General features: G+C 44.5%; 1 protein-coding gene across 1 annotated transcript; it reads right to left on the bottom strand.

The window, feature by feature from the left end:
- Window positions 1-1,235: 1,235 nt before the first annotated feature.
- On the bottom strand, window positions 1,236-15,192 carry ATP6V1C2 (ATPase H+ transporting V1 subunit C2; the record flags this gene model as incomplete). The annotated part of the gene is made up of 12 exons (XM_079532604.1): window positions 1,236-1,331; window positions 2,029-2,158; window positions 2,532-2,629; window positions 2,938-3,031; window positions 3,259-3,351; window positions 4,302-4,370; window positions 5,331-5,429; window positions 6,209-6,300; window positions 7,003-7,097; window positions 10,089-10,174; window positions 13,477-13,544; window positions 15,064-15,192. The coding sequence occupies 12 exons, from the start codon at window positions 15,190-15,192 to the stop codon at window positions 1,236-1,238; spliced, it is 1,149 nt and encodes a 382-aa protein (XP_079388730.1).
- Window positions 15,193-22,169: the final 6,977 nt, after the last annotated feature.

Below are 22,169 nucleotides of genomic sequence, written 5' to 3'. Positions count from 1 at the left end.
CCTGAATGCTTTAACTGTGAAAGGTATTGATGGTTTGTGCTAAAGCTTGGTTAGAGAGGCAATCTTAGCTTAAATGTTCTTCAGGCTTCCCTTTCCTATTCTTTCTCAGGGGTTTTCTCTTTCTTTGTGCCAGCCTTGATATGATCATTAAAACGATGGGAATTGGGTTGCTGCTGCAATGGGAGATGCCATCCAGTAGAAGACACTGCTGAGCTGGGAGCTGCTGGTTTTTTCCCCAGGAGTGGCAGTGAAACTAATCCCCATTTTTAGGGCACGAGTATTTCTAGGTGCTAATAGTAAAAAGCCAAAGTGCTTTCTCTGGCAGATTGGGTCTGGTATTTCTCTTCCTGTCTGACATCGTTTTGATATGAAATTGCAGTTTCCTTTGAAGAGGAAGCAGAGTTGGGAGTGAAGACAGCGCTCCTTTTTTTTTTTTTGTTGTCGTTCATAAGAAAACACCACAGCCTTTTGTTGCTCTCCATGTCTTGTCTATCAGTGTCTAGCAGACTGACCCTGATGGGATCAGTTTGTTTCTAAGTAAGGAATGAAGGAACTGGAAGTTCCCATCTTTTCAAGGATAACTTAAAATGGAAATGCATCATCTGGCATTGTGTGTAAGAGCTTGCCTTGCATAGGGATGAGCTAGGAGCAGTATAATAACTGTTGGCAGCCTGACCACTGATGTGGGACGGGAAACCTACTTCAATTCTGTGTTGTCCCAGCTCTTCTAATAAACGTGTTCTAATGGATGTGTCTTGGCAAAAACTGAACTTGTGAGTACATGGAACCACAAGTCATCCTCCAGTCAAGCTTTGAAACTCTTTCTTCTTAAACCAAAGCCTTGGGGCTTTGCTCTGATGCTCTGTCCTTTTTTTTTTTTTTTTTTCCTGGTTGAAGTTCACTTTGTTCCAAAACCAGTACTGTACAATTAGTAGAAACATTAGCCACCACACCAAAAATCAGCCACAAAATTGTTTAATTTTAAATCCGATAGAGATTCCATCTTTGTAACTTACCAAAAAGTAATAAATACTACCATAGTACCACCTGCCTCGGAAATACGTTTTTTATAATGCTATGAACTGAAGATGTTTGAAGTCACTTAAAAAATTACTGACAGTGTTAGGAAAATCTTATTCATCAGCATTTCAATTTGAATTTCAACAGCTGAGGATTCTTATAGTATAATATTTGGATCTTGAAAATTAATAGATGAAATAGTTGGTTTGTTCTTCTTAACTGCCATCAAGAAGACTGAGGTCAATCTTGAAATAGACGTAAGGATAGTATTCTTGATTACTCAGTTGTAAACCAGGGATGTCCATGCCAGGCTGCGAAAGGAAACAACATGACTTCAGTATCAATAAAAGCGTTGTGCTGTTCCAAGCTAAAGCAGAGTGCTTGCTTCACTTAGGTGGAATAGAGTCTTGCACTTGCTATGCTTAACAAAGAATTGTCAGAGAATCTGGTGTTTGCTTGGTGGTTTTAGTAGGCTGTCTGACACAGCATTGATATTTCCTTTTTTTCTCCCTGGCTTATGCACTGGGAACTTACTGCTTGCCTGATTTCAGGCAATTGTAAACTCCTTTCGGTTTATCTTCAAATGTGCACTCAGGGTCTGGGGAAACAAGTATTGCTGCCTGGGGCAGTACTAGGCTGAGATGTTTAGTGAGTGACGGCCTTCTACAGAGCAAGGAGATCTCAGAGTCCTAGCATTTGTTTTACATCAGTTCTGTTGCTGGCACTGAGCTGAACGCTTGAAGCTTACCTGGAGGAACTGCCATAAGGGAGCAGACCTATTTCAGGCCAGCAGCTGTAAGCAGCAGATGCTTACTGAAACTGTAATTGCACTCTGCAGCTCTCCATGATGACCTGACCCTACCTGCCACTAATCCTTTCCATAAGCACCAGGGATTAGAGCTGTTTCCAGGGATCCTCGCGCTGTGAGGTGCGATGAGGCATTTGTTCCAACCCCTGGACTAAACTGAGACAAGCTCCAGTTCGTGCAGTTGTAGTCCAAATACATACATCCATTATACTTGCTGCTGCAACTTCATCTAGATGTTTGAAGGCCACGTTTAGGACATCTCTCAAGCGTTTTACTGACTTCCTATTTGGTTGCAGCAACATCGCTTGGAAGTTCACTGGCAGGCCGTACCTGCGAACACAGCAAAATACCCCACTGTTTTCCACAGGTCACCCCATTCCATTCCTGCTCTTTTCCCTCCTCAATCTCCTGGTGCATTTCCTATTTATGTACTGCACAGTCCCGGTTGTGCTGTGCTATCTCCTTCTCTGAAAGCACTTCTATTTTGAAGCCATGAGGGAACTAAGCACCGTTCTTTTTCTGGTAAGTGACCCCAAAGAAGCATCTCATCAGCTTTATGTGTCACTTGTTCTGTAGTCATCTGTACCATCTCCTGTGAGCTCCCAGAACTCTCTGTAAGGGATGTTCTCCCCCATGAAGAAAGTGAGCTGGTACTTTTTATCTTTGATAGGAATCTGCCAGCACCGCACGTGTACCCACCTACCTCAGGACTGATTCAACAAAAACCCTCAAGGCTTTCACGTGAATCCAAGCCACAAACGCTTCACTGAAGTTCACTTTCAGCCAGCGCAGTAACGGGCCCTATGAGAACAGAAATAGCAGCACTGTGATTCCTCCTTTACTGCATGACACGGCTCCATTGCTAATGCCATTGAAGGCATCAAGGGCTGCTGAGTTAATTCTCGGGCAGGCCATTATTGTCCCCTAGTAGATCAGAAACTTGTGTGACCTTGGGCAAATGGTGTTATCTATCCCACGCCTCGGTTTTTAGAGCTCGTTGGAGCTCACAGGCATCTACTGGGATCAGAAAGCCTCTTCTAAGTGAGATCCTTACACACAGGTACCAAAGGCTGTCAATATAGAGGCCAGCAACTTGCTGTACTACTTACATACTGCTGTTTCTTATCAGAAGCTAGCTTCATCAGCTCTTCCTTTTCACATTTCAGTTCCTTCTCATCAAAATAAAACTCCCGAACCATGAACCTACAATTGAATGACATTTGCTCTCACAAGCCATAATCCAAGCAGTATGTACAATCGTTTCTTTTGCTTCTAATGAAGCAAGATGGGAATGTTTTGAAGCTGCTGGTCCTTTAAAGGATTTGCAGGGTGGGAGTTGAAGTCACCTCCAGAAAGCAAACATCCTGTTGTCTATCGCATGAGAGCAGGAAGAACAGTTGCTGGATTCCTTGCAAAGCATGACTGCTTACCTGTTCTCTCTAGCTTTAGCCTTGAAGTCATCCATCACTTTTCTAAATAGGGTGACTGTAAAGAGTCCTCCCTCGGCATCCTCAGCGATCATTCTGTGAGAGGGAAAAATCCCTGCTGTGATTTGACACGGCCGATCTCACACTGGCTTCACCTTTCCCTTTTGCAGTTCTTTCTTTCGTTTATGAAACTGAACAGCACCTCACTTCTCAAGACAGATGTGATTGTAACAGGGAACAAAGGCTTTAATAGCACCAACCACAGTATCTCTGATGCAGACAGCTTGCTTACACACATACTTTTTTTTCTGTTTCCTAATATGTTCCTCTGCTTGTTCCATGCATGTGTTTTTAAGACAGGCAGTTGCACAAAGCTTTCCTCTCCCTGTGCTTTCTGCTTCCTCCATTTCAGATAATGTGACAGTCAGGCTCAGTCACCTCTCACACCCTGGGTTGGACAATTTGTCTGCCTTGAGTTGAGCAGAGGAATATTTAATTCCTAGTAAGGAATTTTTTTCACTCAAGTGTTAATATGGAATATGTTAATGCAAATGGCAGGATAATTCAGTGATTATTATTAGATTAATTATTAGATTATTAGAATTATCAGATAATTCTATTTTTCTGCAGAAAATAAAGATGCAGAAGTAGTGATTTTTTAAAAGGAGCTTTCATAAAGTTGCACATGGTTATATGTCTGAATTAGGCCTAGATTACTGTAACAAGCTTTTATCTTTCTAAAACAAGCAAAAGCCCTGTTTTGTTGTTCATATGATCACAGCAAGGGGAAAGAACTAGCTTACTGGAAAAGGGAGCAACAAGAAGCTAATTGTAGGAAAAAAAACAGAGACTGAGGCTTTCATCTGTACTTTCCTTCAACATTAAAAAGAATAATTTCCAGTTTCAAGTGAGAATGATACTAGGCAAATCCATATGTTAACATACAGAGCCTATGTGTTAGTCAACTGATTCTTGAGCAACTTGAGTGACAGATATGGCAGAGGTATCTGCTGCCAGCACGGACTTGAACTTGGGATGTCACTTACTTGGTGGAGCGAGGCACGACCATATCAGACAGGGATTCATAGGTCTTCTGCCACTGTACGTAGCTTGATCTTTGAGCAACACAAAGGAAAACAGAGTAAATAAATGCAATATACCAAAAAGAGAATGTGTTGATAAAAATAATGAAGCTAGTTGCTTAGAGTAGGAGCTCTTTGTGCTGGGTTTTGTGACAGCAAAGCTTCTTCTTTCCTTTCCTGTCCTAAGTCACTAGCTACAGGGAGGTTTCCCATTATATCATCCTCAGTCCTCCCTCACTCTGGGTCTTGGGATGAGGAAGCAGAAAGCTGGGGGTTGAAAAATTGAGGCTTCCATGTATAGGCTGCCATGTGTCCTGTATTCCAGGAGCCCCACATAACTGTCTCATGGTCCAGTGCTGACGTGGTACAACACTGGCAAGTAGTAGCACTGGGAGAATGGGGCCAAGGGAAGGGAAAGTTTGCAAAGTGAGTCGTGTTTATAGCAGGAACCCAAAGAAGCTGCTGGTAATAAAATCAATAAACTTACCTCGAATAGCTTTTTGAAATGTGTTTTTCAGACAGAAAAGTGATGGTACTGTGTGTGCATGTTAGAATAGTGTTGTACTAAGAGGACAAGTTTTGTGTAGGCTTTCAGAAGGAAGGATACCTTGTACCTTCACAGCTGATGGAGATAGCAATTATCCTATGTGCAGGCACTTACAAATACATGACCAGCAGAGCCCTTGTGAGTTTGACAGGTCTGATTCCTTTTATAAACTGTATCAGCTCCATTACAAATATGTTCTGCCGCGTTGGTTTTTCTTAACTCCTACCAGGAAGCTGTTTGAGAACCCATTCTGTAACATTTACACACCTACATCCCACTTCTGTGCTGCTCTGAGCTGAGAGCAGTCTGTTCCTTTTGCTAATGGTTCCACCTGCTCCCCAGACACAGCACAGATCAGCTGCCCAACTGATCCAGCAGTGCCTGCATCCAGCACTTAGGTCTGAAACTCAACATCACATCTGAGCGTGCGCACGCCATCGCCTTACTTTGGCACCACGACCAGCAGTGTGATAAGGTACTCCGAATTCAGAACAAAGTCTTCCTTATGCACGATGTCTGCGAGGGTCCGAGTCAGCAAGTTTCCCCTAAAGAAAATGAGACAAAGAAAAAAATGACATTAGCAGGAACCCAGCAGCAGCACACTGTGCTGTAGATATGGTTGACACTAGTGCACCCTAGACTTGAAAAACACTAGAGAATGAGGTGGCTAAAGGACACGGCTACGCTTCTAGGAAGGCCATTTATTTATGTTTATTGCAACTCCAGGTAGCAGCACATAGGTAAAGATCATAAGCAATTGAAGATGGTAGAGAAAATATTTTGGAAACTCTGAGAAAGTATTGCCCTGAGCAGCAGAACAGAACAAAAGTGAAATGAAAGTGGGATGCTGGTGAGATAGGCTCAGCAGAGAAGGAAAATAAATGCTTTTGCCTGGAATATTCTAAAACTGGCTTTCTGAAAAGGAAAGCATTTGCACTGCTTCCGAAGGAGACAGCACTGTGTTGCAAAGGAATCTACTGGCTGACGCAGCTGATCTAATTTTTTACTCCCTAAAATCCCATCAGAGCAATATATTGGCATTTTGTTTTGACTCTTTACCACTGCTTTGTCCTCCCACTGCTAATGGAGTCATATAAGGAACTGCAGTCTCCCCTGAGCTGATTTTAAGACATGCTGCTCACACCAGTTTCCACCTTGGCTTCCCCTTCATCTCTGGATGCTCAGTGTGTGCCCCAAAGTCAGGCACTACGTTTGCACCCATCACAACACACACAGTTCACTGCACAGCAGTAGATATGGCACACACTGCTCTCACGTCATCCATGCAGCATTCCAGAGCTCAACAGGAACACGCTGTACTTACACAGTTTTTTTCTCCAGGCTTTGCAAATTTCCTTTAATATTGTTGTATGCAGCTGATCGGGTCTTTAGATCTGCTTCTATCTGAGTGACTTGCTAAAACAAAACAAAAAAAGCGAAGTGATAAATTGCTTGAGGCGTCATCCTCACCTTCCTCCTCCTACCTCTGCACTGCAGAGAGATAACACAGCTGTCAGCCCCTCCTAAAACCATCTGAACAGAGCCAGGAGGGAGCCCACTTCAGTTCTGGGTTCCACTGAACTGCTCAGTCATGGGTGATGGTCTCTGCAGCAAGAAGGACTTGGTTAGCTGTTACTGTGTATTTCATTTGCTATCTACACTGAACAACGGTTCATTCCTTCCTGAACAGGCTGCCAGTGTAAATAATTCATCCAAACTGCAATGTGTTGGATTTAATGTAGGCCAATGATTTCACAAGAAAACCCCAACATGGAGAATGATTATACAGTAAGTAAAAACAATAAAATATTACAGTGAAGGGAACTAAAATGTAGAACGTATCAGTGTAGTCTAATAAATCTGATAAAGGTCCATATATTTATGGAATGAATAGGCTTGTATATCTCTATATAGATACAGACATATAGATATTTATTGGTGTTATTATGGTAGAAATTAAAATAAATCAGCTGCTGCAGTACAGCGAGATTCTGAACGGGCTCCTGCCCAAACCACAGGCAGAACTCTCATTGACTGCTGTAACAAAAAAGACCAAAAACTGCCAAAAGACATGATTCACCATTCTGAGATCTTCTGACAACCTGGAGCACAGTTTACCTTTGCTAATGCTTCTGATATATTCTTCAGTGGCTGCTTTATGGGATATTTGGCCATGTCCCACTCAAACCGGGTCAAGTAGCTAATCAGGTCAACTGGAAATACAAAGAAATGCATTAAAGCAGACAGCTGACATGATGGAAGCTCAAGGCTGGGGTGGCAGCCCCCAGCTGTATCCTGCGTAGAGCTTTGGTTGGCCCACCTCTGAATTCTCATAGAAATTTGATCTAGATCATATCTACACAAATCAAATGCTCAATCTAACCATCCCCAAAGTAAAAAATAGTTGAAACAGAGACACTAGTGTTTGCTGCACTGGGCTTCTTCCCAGACAGGTAGGATGGAGAACATTTGGGAAGTTGCCATGGGGAAAGGGGCAGAACAAGCTCAGGAAGCTAAGGAAAGGAGGGACGAGTGGGGCTGCTCAGTGCTCCTCACTGCCTGGTGCAGAGTTAACCGTTCCCAAGGCAAGGGCTGAACGCAGCTCCTTGTGGGTTGCACACAGTGTGAGGAGCACTGTATGAACAGAGATGCATGAGAAGGAATGTGAAAAGTTGTTTAGTTGCTACAGCACCAAGCTAAGGGTACCACCCCGCCTCGTGTGACATCAAACACCCTGCCAGGGGAGCACTATCCTTCCCGTGGGCTTCTCTCACCCCACATCAGAGCCAGTTTACCCTATTAGATTTCCGAAGCACGGAAAGTCTTATGAAAGGACGAAGACAACTTCTTATCTAAGGATATATTGAACAGAAGGCAGAAAACACTGGCATGACCATGTTCTCCCTCTCTTTCAACACACAGATTCAGCCCTTCCTGCCAATGCATGACCAGGAAGCACAGGAAGCATGTGGAAAGGGGGCAAAGCAGAGATACAGAAGTTCCCTGTGCCCCTTTTATTCTCATATTCCCCAGTCTCAGCAGAACTCATCTGTTCAGCAGTTAAGCACAGGGTGAGCCTTCAGCCCATTCCACAGGTGTACTCCTTGGCCATGCTCCCAATTCCCTTCCCTTCTACACTGCTTCTCCTTACTGTTGCCCAAGAGAGATGCCTCCTCCTCAGCAGCCCAGGAATCCCACAGGCTGAACACTTCCTAGCTCTGCTGCACTCAGCCAGCTCTAAGCAGCAATATAAACTACCTTCCCTACAAAATACTTAATTCTTCTTTGCTGATGCTTGCAGTTCCCCTTCAATTCTAATCAGACAATTGCTAGACACAGCCAACAATTGAGTTGGCTGGTAGACCAAACTGCTGTCAGTAATTCATACAGCTGAGCTAAAACCAGAACATCTGTAATCAAAAAGCTGAGTGAGCATGGTCCAATAGCCTGAAATTGGACTCTGCAGCAAGAAGCCATGTCTTACAATTTTGATTCTGATTTCATGACCTTCAGTTTTAGGGCCTTTTTTCCATCCAACAAGGGACAGAGGAAGAATTCAGTGTTGCTGCTGCTTGTGAGGAATGATACTAGATTGTAACAGGGGAATCCTAAATATATGTATCTATATATTAAAATCAATTAATTTTTTTTAAAAACGGCATCAATAATCTTAAAAAAGTCTAAGTTACATATGGCTCCTTTGGATGACCAAAGGACTGAAATTAGTAGCATATACAAGAAACTTCCACATCCTTCTATTACAAGACATGCAGAGCTGACAGGAAGGGAAAAGAGTGTAAAAAGAGGAAACAAAAGAAATAAGTTCAACCTGTTGTTTCTCAAGTCATAGGGATATCGTGATCAAGCTACGAGGTCGTTACTTGAGAAATCCATCGTAACGTGATCACTGTATCTCTACAACCAGACCAAGACTTGTTTCTAGCACTACTACACCCAAATGCATGCTTGTAGCAACACTGCAATCAGCAATCCTCAACATACTTTTCAGACATTTCATTTTATCCTTTTGCCCTGTAACATAAATAAGTGGGATTATTGTACTTGGCCAGTAGTTGCACACATAAAAAGGCAGTCTTATATCATGCACAAAGGACATTTCTAAAAGGACTTTCTCCCCAACCTATGAAGATGGGGAAAAGTCTGGAGGTTGAGGTGCACAAGGAGTGGCTGAGGTCCCTTGGTGCGCTCAGCCCAGAGGAGAGGAGCTGAGGGGAGGCTTCAGGGTGGCTGCAGCTCCTCACAGGGAGCGGAGGGCAGTGCTGAGCTCTGCTCTCAGTCATGGAGCTGTGTTAAGGTGGGGGGGGGGGGGGGCGGGGGAGGGTTAGGGACAGGGTCTGCACCTGAGGGCGGTGGGCATGGAACAGGCTGCCCAGGGCTGTGGGCACGGCCCTGAGTGCCAGAGTTCAAGGAGCATTTGGACCCTCAGATACAGGGGTTGATTTTGGGTGGTCATGTGTGAAACCAGGATTTGGACTTCATGACTTTTGTGAGTCTCTCCCAAATTGGAGAGCAGAGCAGGGCCTCACAAGGGAAACCAAAGAGAAGTTATTTGTAATGGAAACAACAGTTAATGTCCCAGCAGCTCTGGCATCACCCTGTGAGTGCAGCCTGGCTCCTCTAAGGAAGCAGCATAGGGGCAGGGCAGTGACAAGGCCCTCCTCTGGCAATGGAGATCTCACATCAGCGACTGCGCAGGCCTGCAAGACCTCACCACCTATCTGCTGTAGAACAGCACCACAGCTCCACTAACAAAGTACGTACATAAGCCAAGCTAGCAGAGCAGGAAACTCCTCAGGTTTTCACTGTTACTGCAATACTGATTATAACAGTTTTCCTGGTCTTGCTGCTCCCAACCAACTCATAACTCCCTAGCAGTTAATTGTTGCCCCCAGCATCCACCTGTGATATTAGAAATCCACAGCTGACAGAGCACAGGCTCTGCAGCAAGTGCTCCTCCAGAAAACAGTGCCAGACACTGAATGTTGTCCTGGAAGCAAAGCTGGAACTGTATAGAGTTTCCATTAACTCTGGAAAAAAATGTAACGTGGCTAGATGTGCTCTTAGAAAATATTCCTGAGGGTTGTCTTGCCTAATGGGTGAGTGTTTCAATTCCGAATGCCCATATTCTGAAGCAAATACAGGCAGCATCAGTGCATTAACATACCCACGTTCATGGCACCTACCTCCATTGGCCAGAAGATTTTCCTGGACTTTATCTTTGGAGTCCTCCATAACTTCTCCTATATACTGGACTATTTTCTTAATTACGCTTGGGTGTAATTAACAAGAGAAGCTTCATTAGTAAAGAAACAACAGAAATATAAAACAGATACTACAATGATCTGATAAACAAGGAGATACCCACACAAAACACTTTTGAAGCAAGGCAGGTAAACTAAAATGGCAATAAACAACCTATGGCATACAGCAGAACTAAAATACACTGATGTCTGCAAACACATAGGTAATACCATCTCCCCAGTGCTCAAGACTCCCAAAAGATACAGATTCCATTTTCTGCACACTGTATTTCATGGCTCTCATTGCAAAAACTAGAAGACAAGAAATTTGTGTGCACGTTCTGAAGGTGATGAAGGGACACAAGGCTACACACAGAACAGTCCAGTCTCACCCTGGTTGAAGATTTGCTCCATGGGATGCTAAATAAACTTTTGCAGTTGTTCTTTATGACACCAGACAGGAACAGTTCAGAGTCTAGGCTTGATGCACAAAATACAGCTGTACCATACCCTGGGAGGAATCTACACCATTTCACCCCAATTCACAGCCCTCTAAGGGCTGTTCTTGTTTTCATTGTCAGGCTGCAGATGCTTAAGGACCTCAGGCCAGCTGAGTCCTGGTGGAGAACTGCATTTTCATAGACTAATACTGAGTTGGAAAGCTCCCTTAAAGGCCAGCTGGTCAAACTCCCCTACAATGAACAGGGACACCTACAGCTCCATCAGGTTCTCAAAGCCCCATCCAGCCTGCCCTTGGGTGCCTCCAGGGATGGGTGATGGGGTATCCATCACCACTCTGGGCAATGTGTGCCAGTGCCTCACTACCCTTGTTGTGAACAGCTTTCTCCATATATCCAGTCTAAATCCCCTGTTTTAGTTTGAAACCATTTCCCCTTTTCCTGCCACAACAAACCTTACTGAAAAGTCTTTCCACATTTTGCCCACACTCAGGCTGAGGAGAGAGTGCAGGTGTAACCAGGATGTACTCTTGTGCTCTTTCAGATTTTGCTTGTGAAAGTGTTACAACGCCATTACTCTATTAAAAATTTAATAAAATAAAATAAAATAAAATAAAATAAAATAAAATAAAATAAAAGTCAAACACTCTTTAGGTCATACTGTATATTAACCATCACTCCCACTGAGTGCACAGAAAGCTGCAGGCAGCAGAACCCTGCAATCTCCGGCCTCTGCACAACGCCCTGCAGACATGGGATCCAGAGAATGCTCAAGTAGGAGTGACGGATGGGAACGTCAGCTTTAGAGAGCACCACATTACCCTACAGTGACATGGAAAAACACTCCACCTCCCTGTGTAAATAAATAATAAAAGTACATGGAAACAATAGATCCTGCAAACTCCTGCCCCTTCTCTGCTGTCCTGGCAGGAGGCAGCGCTGACAGGTTTGCGCTGCCTTTATTGGCAGTCCTGTCCTTATTTAGCAACAGGTTGCAGAGGAGCAGGAATGTAAATGTTCAGGTCATTTGAACAGGCTTGAACTCTCCAGATGCTGTTTTCTTTGGCTAAGTACAAGTGCTTGGTATTTTAACCCTTGAATCTCAATTACATACTCAAATCTTGGGCATTTATTTAACACAAAATGATACTGTAATTCCAATCCATTTATCCTGATAATTCTTTGCTATTACTCTCCTCTCGTCTATTTTTCTTATTTTTAAGCAGATTTTCCTTAGTTTTAAATCTCATTGATCCTTTTTGATCAGTTAGTTTTACAAACAAAGGAGACAAATAGGAGGAGTCCATACCCAACAGCTCACTGTGTAAAAGCCTCACTGACTCTTTTGCTCAGTGCATACATCATGTCACATGGTAAGCGCCACTGCTGTCACTGACAGGACAATTAATGAGTGAAGTGGCATTCAGCTTGAACAAGGAACTGTGTACCACTTCGGCGAGTTAAGACAAAGGTAACAGTGGGAACATGTCACCTAAAACTCCCCTCAGTGATCTTACATGGACGCCACAGCAGGTTTTGCAGAAGTGGGAATTAGCCAAGCCCTCCCAAAAATCACTCTGCATGATTCCCGTATCCTTCAAACTCAGATCTCTCAGTTGCTTGGCTAGCTGCTGCCCTAAGCAGCTTTCTGACTCTGCATTGGAATAGATAGATGGCATTGGCACTATCTCATCCCACATTGACTCCCGTTTCCTTTTCACTCCAGCAGGAACAATCCGCTGTATGAACACATTTACAAAGACTGTGGGGCAGGTTTCCCTACCAGATGGGGAGAGTCACGATAGAGACAATCTTACTGATTAAGTATTAAGCTGCTCTGTGCTGCTAAATATTCTGAAAAAGCAATTCTGAAAAGATCAACATTGTGTGCAACCCAGTGATCAAATGTTATCATCCTATTTCAGCCCCACTGTGGTACCAGTAAAGTCAGAAAACTATGCTAGGGAGAAACGTATTCTGGCAGACCTACTTTAATGCAAACTGCCTAACACAGGTTTGAACAGCTTATATCAGGATCTCTGTATGTGTTTGCACCCACCAAACAATCTATGAAAGCACAGAGCATGTTCAGACAGGCAGCTTCTCACTAGGCCTGGCTAGGGGAAAAAAGGCAAAAAGCCCCAGAGCTGATGTGGCCACAGCTGTATGTGAGGTTTGCTTCCAAAGCAAAAAAAAAGTTTCATCAATAAAGACCACTTTGTGCCATAAAGTATCCTAAAACCTGGCATTTCCTTAGCATCCTGTACTCTATTACTCTTTGTCCACACAGGTCATCTTGGCCTAAAAGGCAAACTTGGCAGAGATCAGCAAGGAGATCACGTGAGTCTCCCTGCAATTTATGTTTGACACAGTGCCAGTCAATATTGTGGCTTTCCAGGAGTAGGACAGAGGAAGAGTACCCAATTTCATTCAGACAAATTTATTCCTTGTATCTCCTTACAACTCCTATATCTGGTTAAAAAATCTCAAGAGAAATATTCTGGGAAAAAGAAAAGCGGAGAGGGCTTCATATTCTCTAAATACTGCTTTATTAATTTGAGTTTCTGGATGGAGGGGGAGGCTGCTCTTCAAAAATACGAAAAGAATCACATCCCTTTGAGAACAGCCACTCAGGCATCACTGTTCAGACAGAACTGACACTGTCTCCATTCAGCCAGGTTTTAAGGAATGGCCTCTTCCTTGTGATGATTCTGTGGCAACTGACACAAGGATTAAACCACAACACAAACCCATCCACTTCAGTCCAGTTGTAGCCTTGGTTAAACCAACTCTGAGGTGAATACAAGGACACACCATCCCATAAAAACAATGTCTGTTCCTCATTTGTAGGTAGTAAATAAGACCTATTTTACCTTTCAGCAAAGGTATCAAGTTTTCCCAACTCATCTGACAGACCAACAAGAGCATCCAGTGTCCCCACCTGTACAAAAGATGAGAAGCAGGTGAGAGATGCACATATCCAAGGCTTCTGTCAGCAGTCTTAGGGACTTTGATTTGTGAATTCAACAGTTCTGCAGAACATTATTCAGTCAGTGGATAATAAAGCAACTCCTTTTCTCAAGACCCAGGCACAAAAAGCCTTTTCCAATAAGGGAAAAAGTGTATATGATGTCTCAAGATCAAGCATCAGTGTCTTCCTTCCCATTTTCATTCCTGAATCATTGAGTAGCACAGACTTTTACCTAACAAAATAACGAGTAGAAATGCATGCAGCATACATACAAAACAAATCTAATGTACTAAGAGAACCAAGTGAAGCAGAGTGTACTCAAAAGAGGGTCTCTGCATTCTTTCGTATTGCCAAAGACTGAGCCTCTCAGGACACCATTTTCCCAAGACCAACATCTGCTTTTTGCATGACTCTGTCACAGTCATAGTTCTATGTTTATGGTATTGCGATACATTGCCAAACCTCTTCTTGTGACGTTGCCAGCTCAACATTACAAAGGGTCAGGCTGAAGGAGTACCGGAGAAGAAACAAGTCTTGCATAGAACAATTAGCAGAACGCAGAGAACTGCCGTATGCTCAGATGATGTCAATACTTTGTTTCCCCCAACGTTAATGGACTCACACCAGTGCTGGTGGCACACAGATGCTAAAATCACAGCAATCTCAGGTGCATGTGTAAAAAGCAGCATGTGCAGTCTGCAGCATCCATGTGCTACTTCAGCATGTTATCACTTCAGAAAAGGCCATGCTCCCCTTTCACTTGTGTCCTTAAGTAACTGGAACAGCTCAAGCCATAACTTAACAAACTTTGTGGACTGAAGCCAGACCCTGGCTGCACCATGTGTAGCTTTGAGATGGGCGATGGCAGCTCCCCAAGGAACCAAGTACTGCATCTGTTGCAGCTCCACTGACTTCAATGAAGCATATTTAGACTTCTGACAGATGCAAATGAAATAAAAATTAAGTGCAGATCTTACAAAAGGATTGAAGAAGGCAAAGATATATTAAAAAAAAAAAGTCACGAATAAATGTTCTCACTGATATGAGGCTATACAGCCAGTAATACAGCTGAATATACGCACATCCATTTCCTACAGAGTAATGTGCATTATATAGAACTGTCTGCTCTGTCAGTGGTCTCACTGGAATACTTCTAGATACTGAGCTGCTCCCCATGCATTAGCAATTTGAGATGTACAATGCCATGTGACTTTTGTGACTGGAAGCAAACGGTACAGCAGATGCAATACATTGTATTTAACCGGTCACCTTCACTGCTTACACATGTATCCTTCCCACATGAAAGTCATCTTCAAGCAAAATGACTCTTGTCTCTCCCCAGTCAGTTTTCAGTAGACTGAACACAGCTCACCCCCCGTCGCAATCTTTTTCAGCTCTCTGAAATGACAAATCTCATGTTTATCCCAGAAATCCTTAGTCCTGGCTGGGGATGTTTTGTCACCCATACCCAAACCCTCTCCTCACTTACCTTTAAGTCTGGAATATGGAATTTGCTGTTGCTGGACAGGTTGGATTTGGATGTCACCGTATTCATTCTCTCCCATGCCTGCAGGTTTGTTTTATCTCCTGGGGCAGAAATCAGCCAGAACTCCGACATGATCCAGTACCTTCCCTTCACTCCTGATCACTGTAGAAACACAGAGCAGGTAAGAGGCTAAAAAAAGTACTGTGTAGAATGTGTTCTTCCCTAAGAACCAAAAAAGTTGGAGTGGATTACTGATCTTTTGGTGGCATAATTACAGTGAGTCACTCCTGTCTCGGCCTGAAATGGAACATGACCTTCTCCACAATGTCACACACACAGCGCAGCAGTTCCTCCTTTCTCAGGGTTGTTCCATCCAGTTTCCGAATGAAGAACCAAAGTTCTCTTCTCCCCCTTCCCTCTCCCCCCTCCCCTCCCCGTCCTTTAGCACCCAGTTCAGTCCCCATCACCAGGCTCCATCGTGATCCCCATTGCCAGGCAGACTCCAGTCACAAGGATGTAATTAAGGACTTCTGTTTGACCAATATCAACACTCAAATATTTGGGCAAAAGTGCAAGCAAGACGTAGGTCTTCTGAACTTACAGGCTGCAGGAGATGCCTGACGGAATATCACTTTCCCCGTGTTTTAATTTCCAGGTTGGGTAGCAAGGACCGGAGGAGAGATGCTCTCAGCAGGACAATATACACAAAGCAAACGATGGCGCAAATCCACGTGTGACAGCTGCGCTGGTGCTAAGCAAACAGATGAGGGCAGGACAGCAAGCAGCGGAACCACGCTCCAGCTCTTCCACCCAAAGGCTCTCCCGGACCCGTCCCGTCCCGCCTCGCACGCCTTACTCCCAGCCGCACGGAACGGGAAACCCGGGGAGCGAGCGCTCGCCCCGCAGCGGCCGCTGCCCCGCACAGCGGTGGCTCCCTGCGGCGGGGCGGGGACGGCCGGGCTCGGGGAGGCGCTCGGGGCGGGGCGGCGCTCGGGGCGGGGCGGGCGCGGAGCAGCGGGGTGTGGAGTGCGGCCCGGGACGGCGGGAGTATCGCGCTCTGTGGGACAGGGCCGCGGAAAGCTGGTTCGGCTCGTGCAGCTGCTTGCTATGCTACCTGGTGGGCAATGCTCCAATCACCCCGCCACACACACACAGGTGTCCTAAACTGAGAGGATGGATGGTGTCTTTCCCTTCTGTACTCTCAACTGCACCGCTCAGCTTGGTGTTGTCTGCAAACTGGCTGAGGGTGCACTCGATCCCATCTACGCAACTGACAGATACTGAAGAATACCGGTCCCAAGACAGATCCCTGAGAGACACTGCTTATGACCGGCCTCCAGCTGGACTTAGAGCCGTTGACAACAACCCTTTGGCTATGACCCTCCAACCAATTCTTTATTCACTTAATGATCCAGCCTTCAAATCCATATCGCTTCAACTTAGAGACAAGGACGTGGTGCGGGACCACATCAAAAGCCTTGCACAAGTCTGGGCAGATGGTATCAGTTGCCCTTCCTTTGTCCACCAATGCCATCACTCCGTTTTAGAAGGCCACCAGATTGGTCAGGCATGGTCTGCCTTCAGTGAAGCCATGCTGGCTGTCTCAAGTCTCTTGCTCATCCCTCCTGTCCCTTAACATGTGAAGCCATGCTGGCAACCACATCAGCCAGTTCCTTCAGGATCCTGGGATGCATGTCATCAGACCCCAAAGGAGTAATGCTAGAGTGACTCCAGCATAAGGCTGAAGCAGCTGGTGGAAGATGTCCTCAATCACAGCCTTGGACTTGGATAGACCTGTTCCTGCATCACATTACTAATGGAAAGGTTAATTCTTGGACTCTAAGTTCAGGCAAGATATATTGTACATCTATCTTCCTTTGCTTCTCTTTAACATTTTTACTGAGACTTAAAATACTTATATAGAGGAGGACAGTCTCTACTCAAAGCTCCCCATGAAGAGACATAAAGAAGACTTCTGGTTGAAATAATCACTGTTTCAGTTTATCCACTTGCTTATTTTGGTTTATTATGACTGTGAAGAGGAAAGGGACCTGGGGGTGTTGGTTGATGCTCAGCTGCATATGAGCCGACAGTGTGCCCAGGTGGCCAAGAGGGCCAACAGCATCCTGCCCTGCATTAGAAATAGTGTGGCCAGCAGGAGCAGGGAGGTGATCATCCCCTGTACTCAGCACTGGTGAGGCCACACCTCGAGTACTGTGCTCAGTTTTGGGCCCCTCACTGCAAGAAAGACATTGAGACCCTGGAACGTGTCCAGAGAAGGGCAGCGAAACTGGTGAGGGGTCTGGAGCACAGGGCTTATGAGGAGCGGCTGGGGGACCTGGGATTGTTCAGTCTGGAGGAGAGGAGGCTCAGGGGAGACCGCATTGCACTCTACAACTTCCTGAAGGGAGGCTGTGGTGAGGAGGGGTTTGGCCTCTTCTCCCAGGCAGCAAACAGGACCCGAGAAAATGGCTGCAAGCTGTACCAGAGGAGGTTTAGGTTGGACACGAGGAAGAACTTTTTCTCTCAGAGAGTGGTCAGGCACTGGAATGGCTGCCCAGGGAGGTGGTGGAGTCGCCGTCCCTGGCAGTGTTCAAGAGGTATCTGGATGAGGAGCTGTGAGATATGGTTTAGTGCTTGTGGTAGCAGTGGTAGTGGGAGGACGGTTGGACTAGATGATCTTGTAGGTCCTTTCCAACCTTGTGATTCTACGATTGTATGATTCTGTGATTCTATGATTCTATGATTACTGAGGTGGTGTCAGCCTCTTCTCCCAGGTAACAGCTATAGAATGAGAGGTAATGGTCTTAAGTTGTATCAGGGGAGGTTTGGGTTGGGTTTAGGAAATATTTATTGTCAGAAAGGGTGGTGAGGCACTGGCACAGGCTGCCCAGGGAGGTGGTGGCATCACTGTCCATGGAGGTGTTCAAGAACTATGGAGATGTGGCACTGAGGGATGTGGTCAGTGAGCAGGGTTAATGGTTGGACTAGATGTTTCTAGTGGATCTTTCCAACCTTAATCCTACGATTCTGTTCTGTTGGGGTTTTTTTTGTTTTTTTTTTGTTTTTTTTCAGCCACGGTGTTCCCATGGGCACAGCAGAAGGACTTTAGTGAAGCTATACAAAAGAACTACCCAGGTGTCTGGTGACATTCGTAGTAATGGGGATCACTGTTTAATTTTCTTTTCCTCTTCCCCCCCACCCCACTTTTTTTTTTTTTTTTTTTAAGGTTACATTTTAATAATGAAAATAAAAGTTTATTTACATGACGTAACTCAAATTTACAGCCCTGTGATCTGAAAGGTGCAGTAAGCCTCATAGCCTCATCAGCAAGGTAAAGCAGAGCTTGCCCATCTCAGACCACATACAGAACTGCCATGAATCCTTGCTGCAGTCTAAAGATGTGGAAGTGCTTCACATGATTATTTCTACAAAAATTATGTTCCCAGAAGCTTCTTAAATTTAGAATTGTGCCATCTGATAGCACTTGTAGTGAAGAATGTAAAATCCAAGCTGAAGGGTTGTCAGATTGCTGGATTCTGCAATATACGCCATTTTCTTTCTAAACATTTTTGTTGTACCAACGTCACTTTTGATTCTCATTTTTTCAATAGGAGTAATTTGCCATGTTTACTTTTATTATAGTGACAACTATTATACTACTTAATTTGTTATTTTAATTGAAAATTATCGAGGAAGCATGATATTAATGTGTAAATAAAGTCCTATCATTTTCTATTATCAAGTTTTCTGGTTTTATTCTGACTTTTTAATCCTTTTTCCCCCATTACACATTTTTAGGCCTGGATGAAGAGAGGTTGGAGGAGGGCAGGATCATTGAGCCCATTTGATAGAATATGTCTGTGTGCTGCTCACTGGTGGTAACTCAGCTGTGGCAGCTCCTGTGCCCCTGCTACTTCCTCAGCTGCACTGAGTGCTGTACCGTGTGATCACCAAGCTGCTTAATTCCCTTGTGATCACCACGTGCCTCCCTGCTCCCTTTGATGTGTCATCGCAAGGAAGCTTTCTGTGGCTTTGCCTTTCTCTGTGTTTATGAGTACTCCTTCCTCTGTCACAGTAATGTGCAAAGCACAGCCTCCAAGCAGCCATTAAAAGCATTAATACCCTATCTGAAGTATCTCTGGAGGCAAATTTCTCTAACAAATAATCAGACTTAATTACCCATACAATTATGACATTGACATTAATGGGAAAGCTTATGTTAGCTTACATAAATATGTTAGCTTACAAAACAGCAACCTCAGAGCTGCAGTTCTCAATAAAACGATTTGTACAACTACTGTGTTACAAGCATTATCCATTAATGCCTATTTTTTCCGCTGTGCTTCAGAAGAATCTTTTAAAATCCCATTTCCTATTCATGCAAGTGTATTACTGCAGTAACATATGCAGAAGTCTAAAACAGCTCAGTGAAGGAACTCCTAACATGACTTGATCATGGCTAATAATGATGATCTTTATGGTCACTTCCAATCTGTCCACTCTGTGGTTCTATAAAATATTGTTATTTAATTGAAAACAGCTTCAGAGTACTTTTAAGCATGTAAGTTTAGCATGCAAATTATTTGTCTGTTAGAATTCCCTAGCTGCATGCATGTGTGTATATGAATGGATGTTGTCTAGTTACCATTAAAGCCAGTAAAGATTTCTTCCACTTTGCTTACCATAATGTTGTTTCAAAACACTGTATCATGCATGTCACAAGGGAACACGCATAGCAAATCCTCATACTATAAAAAAAGGAAAAGCAGGCATGTTCTGTATCACACTTATTTGAAGTCCATACACCTAGCTGCTCAACTCTATTTACTTGAATTGGAAATCTAAAAGTGTTATTTTTGCATGCAACAGATATTTGGGGCATGTTTGAAGCAAAAAGCTTCATCAAAGCTTCAAGTGCATCATTCCAATCCAGATTTTTTTTTAACTTACCTGTGTGAGTGTAACAAGGAAATCTGGCTGCTCTAAAGTTATCTGCACTGGAACTTCAATAGTCCAGGTCCCAGCTGATATTTTCCCTATAAATTTTCTTTAAAAAAACAGAAAGTTTTAAATGTATGCTGTGCCAGGCTTGGATTTATCCACTTTGCCCGAGAGCTAAATATGTCTAAATAAATAAATAAATAAATATAAAGAATCTTGAAAAACAATTTTATTTTCTGCAGTGCAGAGGTATTTTATTCCTCTTTTTCTGTTCCATGGTCATTGAAATACATCTAGAGTACTGAAGAAGGGATCAGAATCTTTGGGCGTTCTCACCAAAGGTCACGTATCTCCTTAGCATGTCAGAACCTCATGGGTTTTAAACCTCTGGGAATTTTTCATCGTTTCAGTCCTCCTGATCTTGTCTTACATTTTTTGAGGCATCCTTGTGTCATACCAAACAACTTGGGGAGGACGTCTGGGATTCCTTGAGGTGTCCTGAACTGAAAGGGGCATCTATATGTGGGTAAACGGATTCAGCATTAAATGTCTGTTAACAGTTAGTGACAGTCTAAGGAATGAGATGGTAGAACTTAGAAACAGATTGAATTCACCCCGAAGAAGACGCTAGGTGGCTACTGTGCCACATTGCTCCTCAGGCTTCATTACTGGGATTAACTAGGTATGCAATTCAGCTGCCTCAGCTTCTAGTGCCATTTGAGATGTCCTCCAGCTCACGCCGCATAGCACATGGGTTTTCCACAGGTCTTGTGTCACCCCATCTAGATGTCCTGGATACCATGGCAGCTCAAATGCCACCAGACAATCTACATTTAGGTGAGTGAAGCCTTAGCTCCCTGAAATGGGAGCTTTGACATCTAGTACCCACGTAGACACCTACATTAGGTGTCTGGGTCTCAGCTATGGCACCCTTTAATGCAAAGCAGAAAGTGGCAATATTGGTATTATCATTGCTGAAATACATAATGAAAAACATCAAGAAAGACATGAAAGCCCTGGAGCGTGTTCAGAGAAGGGCAGCAAAGCTGTAAAGAGTCTGGAGCAGAAGTCTTATGGGGAACGGATGAGGGAACTGGGATTGTTCAGTCTGCACAAGAGGAGGCTAGGGAAACATTATTGCTCTCTACAGTCAACTGAAAGGAGGCTGTTGTGAGGTGGGGTTGGCCATTTCTATCAAGTAACAGAAATAGGATGGGAGGTAATGGACTAAAGTTGTACCAGGGGAGGTTCAGGTTGGATATTAGGAAACAGCTCAGAAAGAGTGGTGAGGCACTGGCACAGGCTGCCCAGGGAGGTGGTGGAGTCACCAACCCTGGAGGTGCTCAGAATGGTGGACATGGCACAGAGGGATGTGGTCAGTGGGCATGGTGGGCCTGGGCTGACGATTGCACCAGACAATCTTAGCGATCTTTTCCAACCTTAATGATTAAATGATTCAATGCAAGGAATTCTGTATTAAGACTTGATATGGTTTGGTTAGCTCTTACACCAGCTGCGTACTATCATGGGGGAGAAGCTGTGACATTTAGTGGTATGCAAAAACATTCACAGAGTGGAAAAATATCGTATTTTATTTGTTGCTGCTCTTCTAAGTCAGAATAGGCATGACCTGACGACCTTCTAACCCCAGGTGTCCCTGTCGCAGCCTGTGGTGGGGAACCTGCTTCAGCATGGCTGGGCTGGGTGATCGCCACAGGTCCCCTCCAACCCCTATAATTCTGTGATCCGTGTTTAAAGAGATTCTACATAGGATTTAAACGGCGTCCCACTTTTCATGTTTGCGAAGGATGCCGCCCAACCCGATTCTGCAGTGATTCCCAGGATTTGTGTGAGGCAAGAAAACAAACCCCCTCAGCCACGTCTGCCCAAGCAGCTCCTTCCTACTCTGTGATTTCAGCCCGAGCCCCGCCTGAAATAGCATCACGCAGCCGCCTTTAAGCTTTAACGTTGCAGAACGCGATTTTACCTAACAGCTCCCTCCCAACCCCCGGCCCAGTGCCCGCCGACACTGGGCGCCGTCCAGGAACGGGAAGCTGACGGAGCCGGAGCCGGAGCCCCGCCCGTACAGCGCGCACTGCTGCCGGGTCGGAGCCGAGCCTGCCTTCCGCTTCCCCTGCGGCCCGGAAGAGGTGTGTGGGCTAGCC

Source organism: Tetrao urogallus (genome assembly GCF_951394365.1).
Source record: "Tetrao urogallus genome assembly, chromosome: 2".
Lineage (NCBI taxonomy): Eukaryota > Metazoa > Chordata > Aves > Galliformes > Phasianidae > Tetrao > Tetrao urogallus.
This window is presented reverse-complemented; position numbering and strand designations above follow the sequence as displayed.